Raw genomic sequence first — 18802 nt, 5'->3', positions numbered from 1 at the left:
ATAATGAAAAAATGCACTATGTGAAGGCCCCCCCATCCTTGTTTCAAATTGAGAAGCATAGCTGGTTGCTTCTTGTAGTTAGCAATTCAAACAATAACAGTTCTTCCCAGCACCTTCACAGTTCCTTTTGTTTTGTAGTACATTTTAAAAAAATAAATGAGCTAAAATAACCCTGCATATTGAAAAGGCAGTTTCAGCTTGGTCTAGTTTTTCATACTTGTAGCAAGCAACTTTAGGAACCACCTTCTGAAACACATACACCCTTAGAATCCCTTCTTCCCTCTCCCAACATTTCCTTCTGGCTCCTGCTGTCACACACCACGCTAAACAGGCAGAAATGGCTTACAAAAAAACAAAAAGCTACTCAAAGCCAAAAGGGGAAATGTTTACTAGTTCCAAGGCTTTAGGTTCCCTGGTCCTCTACAGAGATTTGTTCAGATGCTTAGCTTTGCCCACTCCTCATCCCTACTCTTCTGCTTCTCTCAAACATTGTTGGCAGCTGTCTTCGCCCAAATGGCAACCTGGCCAGCAGCAAAAAGCTGTCACAGTCCCGTATCACACCGACCTCACCATGGCTGTGCTTGAAAATATCAATTTCAAACATTCCTCAAGAAACAAGGCCTCTTTTAAGTGCTATACTGACTTTATAAATTTCCCAAAATTAAAAGAGAAAATTAGCCTCAGTTTAGACCAAAAGCAAAATCAAATGCAGGGAGCATGCTTCATATTACAGCTGAAGAGAGATTTTTCTTTCCTATCTTAATTTCAAGCTGGTTGATACAGAAGGCTACTATTATTCCAGGGTTCCTCATCACTGCTGAATCTCTAGCTTCTGGTATACCTACATAGGGCATGGTGAGAGCCAGCAAGAAAATTGCTTCCTGGCACCTTCTCCAGGGAACAGTGGCTGAATATTTCCAACATGCTTTTGGGCTCCATAGGAGTACGAAAGTGAGGGGTCCATGTTCTTGCCTCAGAAAGCAGATAGCCCAAGTTTTGTTGTGTCCTTCCCATGGCTACCAGGGCACAATGAGAGTCAGCAAGAGAATTCTTTCCTGGCACCTTCTCCGGGACTAATGATATACATACCACACACATGCAAAACACATTTTGCACCTAATAAAGCTGCCAGTGTAGGAAAATCCAGAGATTAAAAAGAAGCAAAACTACATTATCATTCCACATGGAAAAGTGGTCCTGTCCAGGACTGAAGCAAGGTAGAATGATAGGCATGACATTAAGAAAACTTGCTCTCCCAGTCCTTGTGATAAGTTGGCTCTGATACAGGACATTCTATGAACCAATTAGGTTCTAGTTAATTGCAAGTAAATTTTTTGATACAAAATTAAAATTAATTTGAATATAATCTCTCTCAATTTTGTCCTTATGCTCCTTGTGATCTTGTTCAATTTTGGAATTAACAGGAAATGTTAGATACAAGCCTAAAATACTCTTCCCCCTCTTTCCTACCTTCTGTTTCATCCTCCTACCTCACCCTCTAGCTTCAAAGATCAGGAACACAACACACAAAATGCTGACAGATTAGAGGTTTGCTTAGTATGTTTAACTCTTACTACTGATAGTATATCAGCTATGCCAACATTGTAGAAATGTGCAGTACTTTCTTATCTACTAAAGATCTCTTCACATCTGCAAGGGTACCCATCATTCTGCACATCCTGTAATTTACATCTGGGTCCCTCTTTTCTATAATAGAAAAGTGAACAATTGTATAGCTCTGACAGTAAACTCCTTCAATCTACAGTCATCCAGAAATTTTGCATGTCATTTCTCTCCTGAGAAGCTAATTTTACGGCTAATCAATTACCTGTTCTGGTGTCAAATGGGTTTTCTTTAGTGTGTTCAAGCATATTCCTCCATGAGTATTATGGGCCTGCTTTTCTTCTATAAGAGAAAAATATTAATTTGAAAATGAGATTTCCAGGAACCTTATACTTGTCATTGTTACTAAAGCCTAGAATTCCTCAAGCACAAAAAGCTAAAAGCTAACAATACTACTCTAAAATTTTCATTTTTTAGATTTGTTCACTGGACAGAAATTTTATAGTCTGCTTCCATTCTGCAGTTAATCTGCTTATTACTGCTACACAGTCAGAGGAGAGAAAATTACTTTTTCTTCTATATGAAAAATACAACCACCAGTATCAAAGGTATTAGGTTCCCTCCCCCCACCCCTTCCCCCCTTAAAACTTAACTGGTAGGTAGTGTGGGGTTTTTGTTTAAAGAACATACTGAAATTTACCTTTATATAGGTGTAAACCAGTAAAACTTCACTTTTGGAGGTAGTGAGGGAGAAATTTTCTGTATGTTTCATTTCCGTGTACTATTAGCAACACCATAAGGATAGAGATGCAGAAATTCCCAGTGCAGACTGAAATGCAGTTAAGGTTGAATAGTGTCTTCCATACAGTATGGGGCATGTGCTCTGAGAAACAGGTTCCCTACAAATCACATGCATTTTGTATGATGAGGAAATAAAGAGAAAAAAATTAATAAAAGTTACTTCAGACTGTATCAACAATGTATTTCTGTGATTTATGCTCACTGAAAATGATGTAACTTAATACAGAACAGCTCCTAAATCAGGCCAGTGATGTGGAGATACATGGTCCTACCAGTAACATCTGAAGGTTGAACACACCATTTTCATGTAACAGGACTGTGCACCTAAGCATAGAAAGAAAACATCTGATAACTAAACATCTACGAAATGGCCAAAATCTCCTGCTGCAAATATCTTCCTAGAAGGATCCTTTGAAGTTGAATGTTCATCTCCAGCTGAAAGCATATCCAGAGAGACAGATACTAATGTTCCAAAGCATGGAAAGTCCCACCATTGCCCACGCTGCAGCAATTTTTTAAAAAGCAGTTTAAAATACTGGTAAGAGCTCCCCTTACTGGTCTGCCTTCAAATTGTTAATTCTTCAGTCCTGAAAATCTTTTTATATGAAACAAAGATGGGTAAAATATTACTTCTATTCCACATTAAAAATAAAAGAGCTCCACATCGTATTTCCATCAGAAACGCTATTTTTTATATTTCTTATTAGCTGTTAAGTCATAAGACCAAAGATAATGACTTAGTTCAGGAAGAATTTGTTCTTCCATCATTATGAACTTCCACGAATTTATTAAATCCTTAATTTATAGCACATGTAAGCCTTCCCAAAGTCTGAATTACAAAACAAACATGACACCCAATTCTGATATAATGAGTAATGCCTCATTTCACAGTAACTACCACCAGCTTTAATGAGATCATTTGTGGGATAATCAACAAGTCAGTGTAGGAAAAGGATCGGAATCTGCTGTAGAATTTGGAACTGCAAAAAGAATTATTACAAAAGCTTACTGTTTTCTTCAATAGCCAATTGCCTATTGCCAGCAAGATATACATCTCAGCCTGTGTTGGCTTATATGACCAAAGACTTGTTCATTTGTTTTATCTATATATTTTCAGAGCCCTAGTTTTGCAAGTTCAACCTAGGTGCTGACTGAAATTGGACACTTTTATGGTGATGATGCCAGCTAAGAAAGGTTTAAAGTAAGTCATTTTAATGACACCATGAAATATCATTATCTTCAGCTCACAGTAAACAATCTTGTCAATGCATAAAAGATACGTTCTCTAGCTTGTTCTTGCATACTTGAGGTGGCACTGCAGAGTTAACTTGAGAAAAAAACCCAGTAAAATCTGTTGTGATGCCACATTAAAAAAAACAAACAAACAGCAACCAAAAGACAGCAAAAGATATGATTTTGAATACACCCTACCATCCTGGAAAGACTGTAGAACAGGCTTTCTTAATGTACAGTTGGAGAAGTTTTTGTATTGCAAATCACATAGCCATCTAGCTGTTCTATGTGCTACATAGAACAAAACCTGAACTTTCATTATAAGCACATTAAATTTCTAAACAAATAAACAAAAATGCTCTATCATTCTTCATTCCAGATGAATTCAGATGCCTAACTTTTTATGAAACAACACTGGCAGTTTAGCTACAAAGTCAAATCCACTCCATCTGGGTTCTCTCAGGTAAAATGGTGTAATTCCCTGAAGCATTCTCTATTTTCTTTCAACACAGTTTTCTTTCCTGGGGCCACGTGCATTCTCTCTACTGACTGTTGGTTATTTCCTCCTTTACTGCAGTGGACAATTATTCTCCCTGGGCTAAATGTTGTACTAGAGAGAAGGAAAGAGGACTTACAAGTTGGTAACAAGGTAAGAAATTAATTATAATCCCTATCTGTACTAACTAACTCAGGGTCATCTTCATCATGCTGTGAATCCCCACACTAAAATAAAATCCACACTCCAGAATTAGCTTACCTACAATCTCTAGAAGTATCTAAATATACGACAGCATTCAGGCTTATTTGCTTTTGTGGTACGCTATGGTCATACTACACAGGTTTCTTTGAAGACCGTTACTAACAAACTTAAAAAAACAAAACACCAAAACCACCAAAGTATAATTTTCAGTAAGAGGTGCTATTGCTTTATTTTAATAGGAAGCTGCACCTTCAGTTTCCACCCCTCTCTTCCCATTTAACAGAAATACTTTGTTTGCATTGCTCAAAATCTCTTACCTTGCATTAGAGATCTCTCTCACCCTTCTGTCAAGTATTACGCTTCAGCTTCTGCATTTGTGTTAAAAGTGGTATCCATGAGCCTGTTCGAAGTTACAGTAACTACCCAACAACTGTTTACATCACAAAACACAAACAAGTGAACTTACAATGTTTTAGATCTACGTATAAATTAGTAGCAAATAAGAAATTAAGCTCAAATAAGTGTCCTTTAGGTAATTACCCTACCATGCTCTTCCTCCAGAAGACAAGATACTTTCAACTCAGAGCAAAAGCATAAAGTGAAGCATGAGCTCAACCCTTAGCAGAGAAAGCCCATCAAGATTTGCTGCTTCAACAAGAAGTCTGTCATTCAAGCTCTATTTTGATGCTCAAGCAGGACCTGAGCAGAGTATAGCCCCTATGCTAGATACCTGCGGAAAAAAGTTAACTTATTTGCTATGGCTAGAAATGTTACATTAAGATACAATATTTCAAATACAGTGAGAACTGATGTTCTCACCATATCAACTTTATTAGCAAAACATGTATATATTTAAACAGATCTCCTTAACCTTTTATTCTCAAATGCTTCCAGGATTTTAAAAAAAAGATATTCTTCACATAATGTTTCATTCTGAGCTCCACTCACCAATAATACTTCACACCTAAATGAAAGCCAGTGAAAACGTTTAAAATCTCTAAATAAATCTCTAAATGTAAATGTTAATTATCTCAAAATGCCTTGATATTTTTCAAAGCTAGTATCTACTTTTCGCCCATCTGGGTAACATACAAAAATATATATATATGTGTGTGTGCATATTTTTAAAAGCATATATATTCCAGGATTACACGCATTAAAGAAAAAAAAAAAAGGCTTTCTGGGATCCAAGTTTATTCAACCCCAGAAAACCTTGGGTGTTTTGGTGTTGTTTTTTTTTAATACGTATACATGCTCAAGTTCTAAGAGCTTCCTCATTGGATTTCCTTCACCATACTACATAATTCAAGACCCTTTTTTCCCTAGAAACTACAAAGAACTCAACTCCTTAGACTCCATAAGGAGATACCGATTTGCTTCTTTATATCTTTTGTTTATTCTTCCAGCATAGAAAGTTAGGTCTGGTTAGGCTGCAGGAATAATCTAAGCCTTGACAGGTTTACAAGTTAAAATCCATAAATATGTTCACTCAAAAAAGATTGAGCACAAAGAGTGTAAGAATGCATGCCTAACTGTGTAGTTTATACAGTTTGGAACTTCTATCCCTCTGTATTACATAAGCCATCTATCACTGGAAATGTAACTGGAAATACAAGCTAAAACACAGCTAATGTAAGAATAAAACTACAATTAACCAGGAGAAAAAGACAAGAACCGCAAGAAGTTTATCACAGAGTTAAAAGGAAAACCACAACAGAAATGCAGCACTAGCATATTAAATAAAGAGAAGTTCAACAGCTGTAATTCTAACATGACTTTTCAAATACTGTCATTTAAAGAAAGAGGGATCATCTACCTTTCATCAAAACCTGGATGGAAAATAAACTAGGATTCCAAAGAAAGGATAACTTAAGGGTAACACTTAAATTGTATTAAACTATCATGCCATGTTAAGAGTACTGATTATCTCTCCATTAAATGAGCATCCAATAACCTTCCAGAAAACAATGGTTATGAGGTCAATGTTTGACCAGTCTCAAGAAAGAGGTAAGGAACCATGAACCATTCATAAAATATGTCAGCGTTTTATTTCAAGTGAAGATGTGTAGAGATGATTCTTCACCTATATGACTGGGGAAGCAACCACTTGTGAAAGAAAGAGATGAAACAACTTGGACCAAACTATTGTTTGACAGTCAGAGCACCAGGAACTACATGAAGCTGAATGCCACAGGGCTACCTGCTGATTCACATGAGCCTGAATATATGCAATTCTGCAGCACTTTCTTTGGATGGCTTTTTGATTAAAAGTATCTTGTGAAACTTTCTCCTGAAGCTTCAGTTCCCCTGGGAGGTGAGGAGTGGGGGCTGAGGGGTGCAAACCAACAAACACAAGCAAACAACAAAATCCACCAACTACCAACTAATCTCATAATTACTGGACAAGGAAAAAAAGCAATGGTGGGAGTCAGTAAAGAAAACCTTTCTTATGGAAGTCTTTCTATTTACACTTGTTTTTCCCCCCAAAGATAAAAGATGGCATCTATCTGATGCACATGAGCTGGTCTGAAAGCCAAGCTTCCCTTTGAATAATATCCTAACAGTCTTTCATTTATAAATGACTACTTACAGATCCAATAAATGTGGCTATTTTAAGTAGGAAGTAGGGTAAGAGAAAAGGTAATAGATGTTATTCTTCCTGTTTCTGTAATCTGTACCTGCCATATTTGTAGACATAAATCTTGACAGGTTTTATCATCATGCACTAGCTGACTTACTAAATAAGCCAGTATCTGAGTGAGCTACAAATACTGTGTAAAAAAACTACTGTGAAACTATGAGGCTTTTTCTTTGCAGCAAAGTGTAGTAGGGAAGGAAGAGCTAAGCTGAAGGGGGAAAAAACGCAAACACAACAAGAGAAACCACCCAAACACCCCCAAAAATACAAAACCAGCTTTCTTCTTCACAGGTAGAGCAAGCAAGTCTTTATTTTCCCTTTCTGATCACATAGCTTCTTGTGACTAGGTATTAGCTTCACTGGAAAAACACAAGAAGTTATATCTAAAGCACTGGTCTCCAGTTTATGTTATCCCTTTAATTTACTAATGTCGATATGCAAGTAATCAGTTTACAATTAAAACATAAACATAATGATGTGGGGCAATGGATTTTGTTGTTCCCATCCCTCCACATCCCCCCTCTTCCCAACCAAAATCCTAGATACCCAGCACCATTCCCCAAACCCAAGAACAGCACAGAAAGCACAGCCTTGGTAAAAGTAGGCAAGTAGTATGGGGCACTTGTAAAATGTTTGGAAAAAAGCAAAAAAACCCAACACACACAAACAAACCAAACAAAACCCTCCAAACAAAACAACCCCCAAAAAAACTCACACCAACTTTCATTTAGGTGTATAAAACCCATTAAGTGAAAGCAGTATCTGACCACACCTTCAACGTACAGAGATGTTCCATCAAGCACAGATCATACTTTCATAGATGTTCTTCACATTCTATCAGTCACACTATAACCAGATTTAATCAATTCCACAGGAATGTAATGTGTCAGAGGAATTCATATACCATTCCAATACGGAAACATTAATTTTTGGATCATACCATCTTGCAAGATAACAAACCTAAAGGAAAAATGGAGAGCATGCATCAAAATTGTCTAGACAAGTCCTCAAGTGTATAGTTTTAAGGATTTTAATAAAGATACCATAATTTTTCAGAATAAGCAACAAAATCCAATTCAAGAGTATTTTGTCCAAGAAAATTATTCATTTTCTAGAGTAGCCATTTCCACGTAGAACTTACAAACCACAGTGTATCTATTAAAACAGTAACAACCCAAGCTACTGAAATTCACTATTCCAAAACTTGCAGTAATCTCATTTCTCTAATCTTTTTACTTCTGAGTAATAGGAAAAGAGTTCTGGTCCATTAACTCGCCCACTCTCTCCTGGAGGAAGTTAACCAACTCGGCTAATACAAAGACATGAGTTTCATCCAGGTCTTGTATGATGAACTTCTTTCCCAATGCATTTGACTCATCCAAGTAGAGCAGAAACTGCTTCATTGCAGGGTCACTGTAGAGACAAACACACATCAGATCCCACCTGATTATACTAAGATACAGTTAAACAAAAACCCCACCAACTGAAGACACTTCCAAAGTTCTTTGGGAAATTATTACTAATTTCAAGAGTTGCTCACAACTTGAAGTTTATGAAGCTTTTGAAAAAGTTGCTTCTTTCACAATAGTAATTGCTTGGGTTACTTTAGACACAAAAATAAACTGATAGTGAAGACTAGAGACGAAAACTGGCTGCTTGATTAGCAAAGGAGTGTCCCTATGCTGCTGTTGGAGTAGCTTAAAAAAAACCAAACAAAACCACCAACCCTTAGTATGGTAAGTTTGACATTACATTTCTGTCTTCAGCAATAGCACCATAAACCCATGTTTTCTTAGAGCTTATTTTTGTTTAAAAGTAACCAGAACCCAGGAGAACATAGATCTCAAAGTAGTAAAGCACAGAGAAAAAGTAGTCATGTATGAACTGTAGATTTATCACACTGTAACCAAACAATCTCTTCTTTTTCATGATGTCACCTTCTAAGTTAAATTTAAATGATCAGAAGAAAAAAAATTGGAAGTATGGAAATTACAGGTAGTTGAAACAGCTGCATTATACTAAGCAGCTAGATAAAGTGACTTTAAAATATAAGCTCTTTGATCCACTGAAATTTTGAAGAATTCAGATAATATTATTCTGATACTAGTTTTTACAAAATTGAAACAACATGCTCTTTAGTAAAACAATATTTGACTGCAAGAACTGGTGAAAAATATGTGCAAGAAACACAGGAAATCAGAATGAGGTAGCTCGGGACACTTTCAAAATCATGAACATAGTTGTTTTGGCAACACAGTAATTATTAAAAATAATTCTTAGTAACACACTAAATCTTAAAAGAACTCCTTGGTTAATGTTCTCTTAAATGCAGTATGAGGATCAATTCTCCCTTACCTAAAAGTATATATGGTGCAAAGACATGCACTATGAGATCAAGCTCTTCCTCTGCCCCCTATCCAATAACTCCAAAACCAACCTTTAATATTAGCCTCAAACTTGCAGAAGCATGACTACAGTAAGATGAATTTTCAAAGTACAAAGTAATTTTGAGGAAAGGAGAATGGGAAAGTCTGGAAGCTATATCTTCTTTAGAAGAGACATCATTCAGCATTTAAAAGAAACAGAAGAGTTGAGAAAAATCAGACACCAGAAGTATGTGTTTCCCGGCATTCTTCCACATCCCTCTTTGCAGGGACGTTTATTTTTTGCTTGTTTCATTCAGCTGTACTTCAGTGACTCACATTAGCAGTACTAGATGGCACAAGCTTTTGTCCTAGCTGGTACGACCAGCCTGTATGATGTCAGGCAGTATCTGGAGACTGGTTTTCACACAATCAACAGAGAACTGTCATCAGTGCCAGTAGATGTATGTCACAGCAGAAACACTGATCTCGTTACAGCACCTGAAGATTATAATCCTCGATATGGTACCTTCAGGAAAGTTTAGCTATTTCTTGGAAGAGCATAGGAAAAAAACCAAACAACAAAAAAAACCAAAACAAAACCAAAAGAGACCTGCACAACATTTCACTTTTTTATGATTTACACATTCAGAAGTGTCTTTTTTTTTTTCTTTATTGCTCCCTGTTCATTTGGTATCTTTACATCCTCAGAAAACTGGGTTGTAAAAATCTTTCATCTTAAGTGTAAACAAGGGGCCAGGTTTATAGCAATTCTGCATTTTCTCCTAGGATGGAATTTTGGGCAAAGTAAAGTACAAGGTAAAGATCTGTACACAGATCTTTAAATACATATAAAATAAACACATAAGCTGCAAAATAAAAAAATTTTACTAACTGCTTGAGATTTTAGAACTTCTTGCCTTATCAGTCAAGAATTCTGCTCTCAGCATTTTTGCGCAGTCAGCTCCAGGCAGGCAATTTCTTGTGCTTCAGAGGGTTTGTCAATGAACTAGCATGGAGCCGAATTTGAGAAGACAGGCTTTTTGTTATAGCGGAGTTTAAGCTCCGAACTGCTCACACATTGCCATTACACATCCAGATTTCAGCTGGTTAACATCCAGTCAACTGAGAAGTTAGCTGCTGCAAGATCACAGCTATATCTGGTACATCACAAGAGGTTCAAGGTTCTTCTGCTTTTGTGCAGTCATAATCTGTTAATATGTTTACAACCTAAGTGTCCAGCAGAAATCTTGTACCTCACAAATCCTGACTGATGCTTCCTTTTACTTCAGAGGTAACTAGTTACCTGATTCTTAGTCTAGAGACTTCAGATTGTATGAAAATGTGTTTACTGCACATATATCAAAAATGTACTTTTACAAACTACAAGCACATTCCTTTCAAGTACGATCTAAAACAGAGGCACATGTCAGCCTTCAACAGAATTTGGACTCTAGTTCATGAAAAAAGACAGGAAATGATGAAAGATTCTCTCACCTCCCTCTGGAATCAGTAAAGAAATTATTCACAAACAACAACAACAAACATATTTGTAAACAATATAAAGAACAAGAGGGAACATCTAGTGGTTAAACACAAGTGGAAACCAGTATGTTGGAAAAAAAAAAAGATAGTTTAGAATTAGGATCACCTACAACTGCTTCTCTCCTTCCCCAAAGGCCACACTTTTGTCTGCTTGTTCAGCATCACTCCTCCTCTAAACAACTCCTCTTTTTTTTTTTTTTGATCTAGACTCTGAAGTTACTTAGAACACTTCCAGCTCTAACGAAATAAACAGACTACGCCACAACGAGAGACAATCAAGCGCTGTAACTAACCATTCAATCAGAACACCTTTCAGCACATTCACCATCTTCCCAGTTCTCTCACAAACGCTGCACGGAAGAGGCGACAAGCACAGCTCTCGCTTTAGGGTACACACGTCAGCAGAGGAAATCTGAAAGAAAAGGAAACAACGCCTCGGCTGAGCCTGCGACCCTAGAAGCCAACTCCCGTGCCCCAGGCCGGAGCGCTGCCCGACTACCGGCCCTGCCGCCGCCGGCACCTTGCAGCGGCGGCCCGGGCGGAGACAAGCCCCAACACGCCCCTGGGACGGCCGGGGTCGGCGAACAGGCAGGGCAGACCCAGGGCAGACCCAGGGCAGCCAATCCCGCCGATCCCGCCGCCCTTCACCTCCGCCGCTGCCGCCGGCCGCTGCCCTGACGACGCAGGCCCCGCGCCGCCGGCCACCGCTGCGCCAGGCGCATGCGCGGCCTCGCCCCGCCCCTGCCACCGCCCCGCGCGCCGCCGGCGGATTGGCCGGGCTGCCCGCAGCGTGCTGGCGTCACAGGGGCGCGCGGGCGCCGGTGCCGGATGCGGGAGGAGAGGCGGAGGCGGAAGGTAGCGGCGGGGGGGCTCGGTAATGGCGGCCGGCGGGGGCGGGCCAGGCCCGGTGGGGGCCGGGCTTCGGGGAGAGACAGGGGGGATCTCAGCCCCGCCGTCGCCGCCAGCCGGTGCAGGGGGCTTGTTTACCTCGGAGGGTTTGCGGGGTGGTTTCCCGGTTTAGTATTTATTGTTTTAACGATCTCAGCCTCAAAGTCCCTCCGGCTCCGGCAGTCCGCAGTGGCGAGCGCGCCCCGGCCCCGGGTTGCCGAGCGGCGCTGCCCGTCCCGGGCGCGGGGGGGCCCCGGGGGAGCCCGCGCCTGTTAAAAACCTCCAGAAATAACAGTGGTGCCTTAGGCTCCGCTTGCTCCGTGTGAGCGCATAAAAGGTAACAAATGGGGTTGTTTTCCTCCTTTGGAAGGAAGCAGAGAGTTATCCCCGCTTTGCTTCTTGGCCGTTTAGATGTTACGTTGCCTGAAATTCTGTATTTTTTTTAATACACCCTGGTTGTGCAGTTGTGAGGCAGCGGTGGGGTGATGGCAGAACCGCTGGCACCCCACCGGCACAGGCCGGCGCAGTCTGTTGCAGACCATGGAGCTTCCTGAAGCTGGATGCAAAGTGAGGCCTTTTGCATTCTGTTTGTACATCACTAAGCATGGTTGCTCTCGGTCCTGAACAGAGGTTCCTGGCAACAACAAAATGGTACTCACTTTGGCCTCCTGTGTTTGCAGATGCATGTTTTGAATTCAGGGAATTGTGGCACCTGCTGTCACTGAACTGTGTGTTTATTGCAGTTGCAGGCGGTGGTTAGGTAGAAGAATAACGTGCATGCTGTGGTTCTGTGAATAGAGATCGTGAGGAATTGCCATAGATGAGACAGTTTGTAAGTGGGAGGGGTGTCGCTGATGGAGTGGTGCACTGCACTGCTAAGAGGGAAGCAACAGTACATCTTATTGATATAAAGTAGCAAGTTAAGGAAGTTCAACCCTAAATGCAACAGGGGTTTAACAAGATTTGATGGCAGGGCGCACTTTATTATTTACTGCATGGAGGATGGGGTCAGACATGATTGTCAGGGAGACCCTCCTATTGAGTCATGAGGTTCAGAAAAGACCCTCTTGCATTCTAAACCCCTTCTCAGAGCGGGGTCTTAAGTGCAGCTGGATCTGTTCCTAGTCCCAGACTTGGTCAGTGGTTTATGTCTAAAGGATTATATATGCACAATCAGTCCTTTAAAACACTTAGCTAAGATTTCAGAGTTTAGCATGCTATTAATCACTTACTGAGAATCTGTTGCGGCAAGGTGTCTCTCAGCCTCTTGAGAAGTGTCCCTGCTGAAGTGGAGATACTGGTACGCAGCCTGCTGCCATGCAGGAGAGCTCAAGCGGCCCTGGGCTGTCCAGTATTTATAAAATAAGATGATTGACTTAATAGTCATATTGCATACCAGCAAGATCTGGGTCACTATTCCAGACAACCCTTGGCTACTATGTTGCCATCTGTCCTCCAAAGTCCAGAGTGAGCTGGATGGATCCATCACAACCTGTACTTGTGGTTATAGCTTAAGTAGAGGGCAGGGGTGGGGGGGGCATGCTGCCAAACTCTGCCCATAGAGTCAATTCATCGTACCTTCAGAGAGGTCACCTCTTGCCTCTGTGCCATAAATAGTATATTGAAGGTTTGTGTGCTTATAGGTCCATGGTAAGTAGATAGTGAAGCACTGCTATTTGTTGTTCGTTAATTTGTATGTTTTGGATAGTTGAGGTTGGGTTATTTGTTTTGTCATGTATCAAACCTTTATATTTAATATAATTATAAGCCATAAACCTAGTCAGCAAAATCACAACTGAGTGAAGCATAGGATTAAACACTTCTATTGCTTTTGGTGACCATCCAAGAAGAGTTTTCCACCAATCGTGTTCTCAATCCTGCTTCACTCTTTCAAAGGCACGGTACATCTCTTCTGTGCCATGGTGAACAATGATTAGAGTTTTGAGACTGTTGCTTCAGCACTTGACACAGATCATCGTGTTGCAGTAGTTTCTTCACCAATGTAAGATTCATTCCGATGGGGATAAGCAATTAATCTAGACTCAGTGTATAATTGTAACAACTGATAAGATGTAACAGCAGCTGAATAATTAAAGTTGCATCCCATAATTTTAGTAAAGTTACAAACACAAATATTTGAGTGATTACTTGTGTCTACAGTAATGTTATCTACGAATATAAAATCCCAAAGCGTTCTCATACAAATACATCCTTTTCCAACATATACAAGTATAGTTTCAGGAGTTTTGTGGGGATGTATTGAAAAATGGCATTTTGTTCAGTGTCAAAACAAATGTCTTGGGCTTTGGTGATGTTAGTCTACAAATAAATCATTGTTCGCGTACAACGTGTGCATTAACATCAATAGTTTACCATTTGTTTCCACTTTGTTGGGCCCATACTCATATCTTCTAATGGCTAAAGTATAGCTCTTGTGATTTAATCCTAACGCAATGATTGGGAATATGGTATATACTGAAGCATTGCATATGGTTAAGACAAAAGCTGTGGCCTTATCACTGATGGGATCGTAAGTGAAATTGGCTAAATACCCCCAAGAATGGAATTCTTTTTCAAATTTAGTTGCATTATCCCAAATTACCTTTCAAATTTCAGTGGGTAAAGTACCTTCTTTATCTTCTCTTACAGTTGCTGCTACCATAGATTGTGTCCGCAATTGAGCTTGAATACAACTAAGAGCTAGAGAAACATTGGTTTTGGATATTTGTATATATTGAGATATTTGTATATCCACAATCCATTGGTGGTCCCTTTGATAAATTCTTTTCCACTAAGGCAATATATCAGATAAGAGCCATTGGTTATGTGGTTACCCAGTGCTAACAGAGAGGACTGCAGTGGGTGTTCGGATTTGTTTAAATTGCTTGTGCTCAGTTTATAGCAACATGAACACATGTTCCATTTGCCATCCTGCAGGGTGCTGTAAGAGAAAATAGAGATTTTGTTTGGTTGAGAGAGTCCGAACACGTTACCCCATTAAAAAGAAGGAAAAATCTATAGTGTAGTAGTCCGGTGTTTTGCACCACTGCCAATCAGTAGCTTCCCAGGCAAGTGGTCCACGAGGTTTAGTTAAGACATAGGCACAGTACCTCTGGATGGTAGGTTGACCATAACAGGCTATCCTGGCTGTAGTGTTGTTAGTTCTCTTTTCCCAATAAGTGGAGTGCTAAGCTCAATTTTTGCAAAGGATGGTTGGCTTACAGGGCCCTCAGTAGGCCCGTATTCATTATTTAATTTATGGAGTACTTTGGGAAGTCTCATATCCCATTGAACCTCATGTGTTTTGAGATTCCTTTTCAATAAGCCATTAGCTCTTTCTGCCATCCCATTTGATTGAGGGTAGTATGGGGTACGGAATACCCATTTAATTTCCTCTTGTTTTGCCCAGTCTTGCACTTCCTTATACGAAAAATGCATTTTTTTGCTTTGGGTAGCATCATTGCTTTGAGTAACATCAGAAGTAGGTAGATTTGAGAACCAAAACGATAGCCCTTGCGCTGTATTTTGCCCATTGGCTTTCTGACACTTAGTTGCTATGCGCAAACCGGAGACTGCTTCCACTCCTGTGAGGACGTATTGATACTCTGCAGAGGATTTGAATGGTCCGATATAATCGATTTGCCATGTAGACCATAGGGTTTTCCTTCATTGATATGTAGAGATGGTGCTTTAGCAGGGTGATCTGCTTGTTATTCCAGTCTACACTGGGGACATTCTGTAAGAATAGTTTCAATGTTTATAGTGAAATATTTTTTCTGTTTATAGGCCAGCCTTCACTCTGTGCAGCAAAGTAAAGGGCTTCTTTACTTGTGTGGCCTAAGTTTTGATGTAACCATTCTCCCAATCAATACCACTCAGAATTTACGGTGATTTTCCTAATTTTAGTTAGCTCATCTACCTTTTGATTCCACTTTGTGGCTGGTTGATTGTCCTTAGCATAAGCTTTTACCCATCCCATCCTGAAAGGTGTTTTCCTGGCTATATCTAGTAATAATTGCCAATCACTGTTTCTCTAAACTGGGCATCTATTTACCTCCGAATTCAAGGTTTCCATTGACAGAGCCACTGTGTGGCACCAGCCCACACAGCACAAGAGTCTACATACATGATTTTCTGTGCTCTTATTTCTCCTACTTGTGCACTGCCTTCACCTTCTACTACTTGTTGCTGATGGTAATATCTAATAAAATGGCCTTATGTTGTTGTTGTTGGGGGGGGGGGGGGGGCACACCGCCACAGGAGGTATCTCCAGAGGATGGATTAATAATGTCTTAAAAGTGTTTTGTAGTGTTGTGTACTCTGTTGAAGTGAATGGATAAACAGAGTACTGAAATGACAGAAGCTGAAAAGTTGTCTGCTGTGATTATGGCAGCGCTGGGGTGATGCTGACATTTTTCTGAATCTCCTTAATATAGGCAAGAAAGAAGGGAAAAATCAAAACTTTTGGGGAACAGGAAAAGAGGGAAGATGTATTAGTGGAAGGGAATAAAAGAAGTCCCCTTATTAGAGAAATTGGACACTGATACTAGAAGGAATATAAGGTCTTTTTTTGGTCTGTAGAGATTACCTTAAATTCAAGGAGAATATCAGGGGCTCCCATATTTCAAGGTCAGATTTACTGATCAAGATTTACACACATGACATTTTGTCATTTTGAGTTAATTGTCATTGTGGTAATATAGATTTAATTTGACATTTAATAAGGACATCTATGTTTCCAACATAATAATTTGATAAATATGTGAGGGCGAGGGGTGTGGTTTGAAATCCGTTTGAACAGATTAACTTAGTATTTCTGTCGTGTAAATGTACTAACATGTACTAACAGACACTAAAATTTCACTTACCATAAAATAAGAATTTCACGTTACTTATCCAGTGTATGCAAAAAGGGTTTTTTGTGTATTTTGTGATTGTTATAAATGTTTAATATTCTTTCGGGATTTTAGCATAATTCTTGTGCTAAAAATACTACATTTCTGTCTGCTAAGACTTGAGATTAAGTAGCATGCAGAACTTGATTGTTGTGGGTTGCCAAAGCCAATTTGCTTATTTTCATAAGTTAGGTTTTTCTTATATAAATCAAATGTAAAGGCAGTAACTTTTGCTAATACATAAAATGTTAAATATATGTGAGTGGTAGGAACAGGAATTAGTGGCTTTTGCCTGGCCTAAATTGCCTTGGTTTTTGGTGCTTGACTAATACAACTATACTTTCCTTGAACCCCATTGTGCAGAGGTTGAGACACAGCCTTGATGGAAGTGGAAGAAAGTTGCAGCACGTTTGTCTTAACTCGTCTTCCTACCTGTAAAATGGGAAAATTCAATGCCTTGCATCATAGATAGATCAGAAGAAAAATCTGAAAAAAAAATTCATGTTTTTGAAGAATTCCAATACAACTTTTGTGGAGACCGTTACTATCAAGAATATTCATGCTTGCATTGTGTTGATTGTACATTCAGAACTTTGGTAGTTCTAAAATGCATCATGTGTGTTTGGAAAAAGTATTCTAGTTTGATTTCAGCGTTCAGTGAGTACAGGTGCAATTTGTCACTATTCTGTGTCTTCGTAATGTTGAATTGCTAAAGCCTTAATTCTAGGAAAGGTCCTCATCTTCTTCATGGCTGTGGCTAGATTTTCATTCATGCATGTGTAAGAATTTTTTGAGAACAAGATGTGTGCTCTAATTTTTAGCTGTAAGTATGCCCTATGAGTTTCATGAGCCCATAGAGTTAGAGCATTTTAGGACCAATACTTATTTTTAATTGTAGAGTTTTTACATTCTTGAAATATTAGTCAGATTTGACCTTTAAAAGCGAAAGTATGTAGTAGTTCTGGAGCCTTGTTAGTCAAAATAGAAGACTTACCTACTAATCTAATATGAATTTTAAAAGTAGTTGGTTACTGAGTTGTATTTAAGCCCACATCATATTGAGTAATGTTGTAGTGGAGATATGACTGTATCTGAGACGTAAGGGAGAATTATTAAGAAGTAGGGAAAGGAGACTTACAAGCAGAGAAGGTAATTGGAGATACATACTCACAAAAATCAACAGTAACATATAATTGTATGAAAAACTGCTTTAAACTTTTGATGTAATTGAAATGCAGCCTATTAAATTGAGGAATTTATAGACTTCTTTAATTAAAGCTCTTTATATGGAGTGAAATGGCACAAATATGGTTTATTGTGACCTTTGCTGTAATTCATGACTTTCGTATCATGACCTTTGCTGTAAAAAGACAGGAAAAAAAACTGCTACAGGTTTTCTGCTGAAATTCCTAAATAAATAATTTCCTTTTTTTTTTTTTTTGTATTTGTATTACACAGAATGTCAGTGGCCGCTTACTGTATATTTTGCTATAGACAAATAGGGACTTCTGGTCCAGCCACAAAAACACACCTACCCTGGAATGATATCAGTAAGTACAGTTCTATATGTATTGACCTGAGGTGTTAATAAAAAGGAAAAATCTGTGTTGGTATGATGCCATGCATAATTAAATGATACTAAAGATCTAAATCCCTGAATACTTTGTGATCAAAAACTTTTATTTGCCTCAAGTGGATGTCTGCTTCTGACCTTGCTTTGCATAGTGATACATAAAATGACACCAGCAGATTATCTGGGATTAGAACACAAGATGAGGGTCCCCCCCTAGTTGCAATCTCATTAAACTGTTTTAAACTCCATTTTGTACCTTTCTTTTTTTTTTTAACCTGTAGAGCCATGAAACAATTACATCCATAAACTGTGAATAAAGTTTGAATAAAGTTTGTTTCTATTGTTTCTTCCTCCTTGTTTACTTATACAAGTTCTGCAGTTTTTTCTGTTTAGTTTCTGCTTTCTTTGGTGCCTTCTGTATAGTATGACAATTCTTACAACTCTACAGTTTATTTTTGAGCATTAAAAGATAGGATATTTCCATTTCTGCTCTACAGGAAGCATTGCATATTTTTGCCTTTTCAACCTTCTCTGCCAGTTATTTCTTCAACATGTAGCTGCCTCCTGTCTGCATGCAAAATTCTTATGGTCTTGCAAAGACAG

At 39.0% G+C, this 18802-nt stretch overlaps 3 protein-coding genes across 7 annotated transcripts in view; 1 reads left to right on the top strand and 2 right to left on the bottom strand.

Annotated features, from left to right (window-relative positions):
- TULP4 (TUB like protein 4) overlaps positions 1 to 7138 on the bottom strand; it is a 185263-nt gene extending 178125 nt beyond the window's left edge. The window contains exons 1-3 of the mRNA XM_040597229.1: positions 4615 to 7138; positions 2264 to 2462; positions 1829 to 1905 (exon numbers count right to left, since the gene is read on the bottom strand). The gene's annotated coding sequence lies outside the window, so the exon portion shown is untranslated. The remainder of the gene's footprint in view (positions 1 to 1828; positions 1906 to 2263; positions 2463 to 4614) is intronic.
- Positions 7139 to 7949: 811 nt separating this feature from the next.
- GTF2H5 (general transcription factor IIH subunit 5) lies at positions 7950 to 11577 on the bottom strand. Of its 2 annotated transcripts, none has more exons than XM_040597238.1 (3): positions 11492 to 11577; positions 11137 to 11255; positions 7950 to 8348 (listed from the first exon to the last, which is right to left on the bottom strand). In XM_040597238.1, the coding sequence occupies exons 2-3, from the start codon at positions 11169 to 11171 to the stop codon at positions 8168 to 8170; spliced, it is 216 nt and encodes a 71-aa protein (XP_040453172.1). In that variant the 5' UTR covers positions 11172 to 11255; positions 11492 to 11577; the 3' UTR covers positions 7950 to 8167. The 2 variants fall into 2 exon arrangements, with proteins under 2 accessions (XP_040453172.1, XP_040453173.1); XM_040597239.1 differs by having other exon boundaries at positions 11364 to 11495.
- Positions 11578 to 11615: 38 nt separating this feature from the next.
- Positions 11616 to 18802, top strand: part of SERAC1 (serine active site containing 1) — a 29932-nt gene continuing 22745 nt past the window's right edge. The window contains exons 1-2 of one of the 4 annotated variants that reach the window (XM_040597364.1): positions 11616 to 11698; positions 18085 to 18176. In XM_040597364.1, the coding sequence (XP_040453298.1) occupies positions 18086 to 18176 (91 nt within the window). In that variant the 5' untranslated portion in view covers positions 11616 to 11698; position 18085. Of the gene's footprint in view, positions 11699 to 11747; positions 12069 to 12131; positions 12383 to 18084; positions 18177 to 18802 lie in introns of those variants that run through there. The other 3 variants (XM_040597366.1, XM_040597362.1, XM_040597365.1) reach the window with 3 other exon arrangements.

Source organism: Falco naumanni, chromosome 6, assembly GCF_017639655.2.
Source record: "Falco naumanni isolate bFalNau1 chromosome 6, bFalNau1.pat, whole genome shotgun sequence".
Taxonomy (NCBI): domain Eukaryota; kingdom Metazoa; phylum Chordata; class Aves; order Falconiformes; family Falconidae; genus Falco; species Falco naumanni.
This window is presented reverse-complemented; position numbering and strand designations above follow the sequence as displayed.

Coding starts and splice junctions, on each gene's coding strand:
- GTF2H5 (XM_040597238.1), bottom strand. CDS start 11,171: ATGGTGAATGTGCTGAAAGGTGTTCTGATTGAATG. Junction 8,349..11,136: donor AAAGGTGTTCTGATTGAATG/GTTAGTTACAGC, acceptor TTGTCTCTACAG/TGACCCTGCAATGAAGCAGT.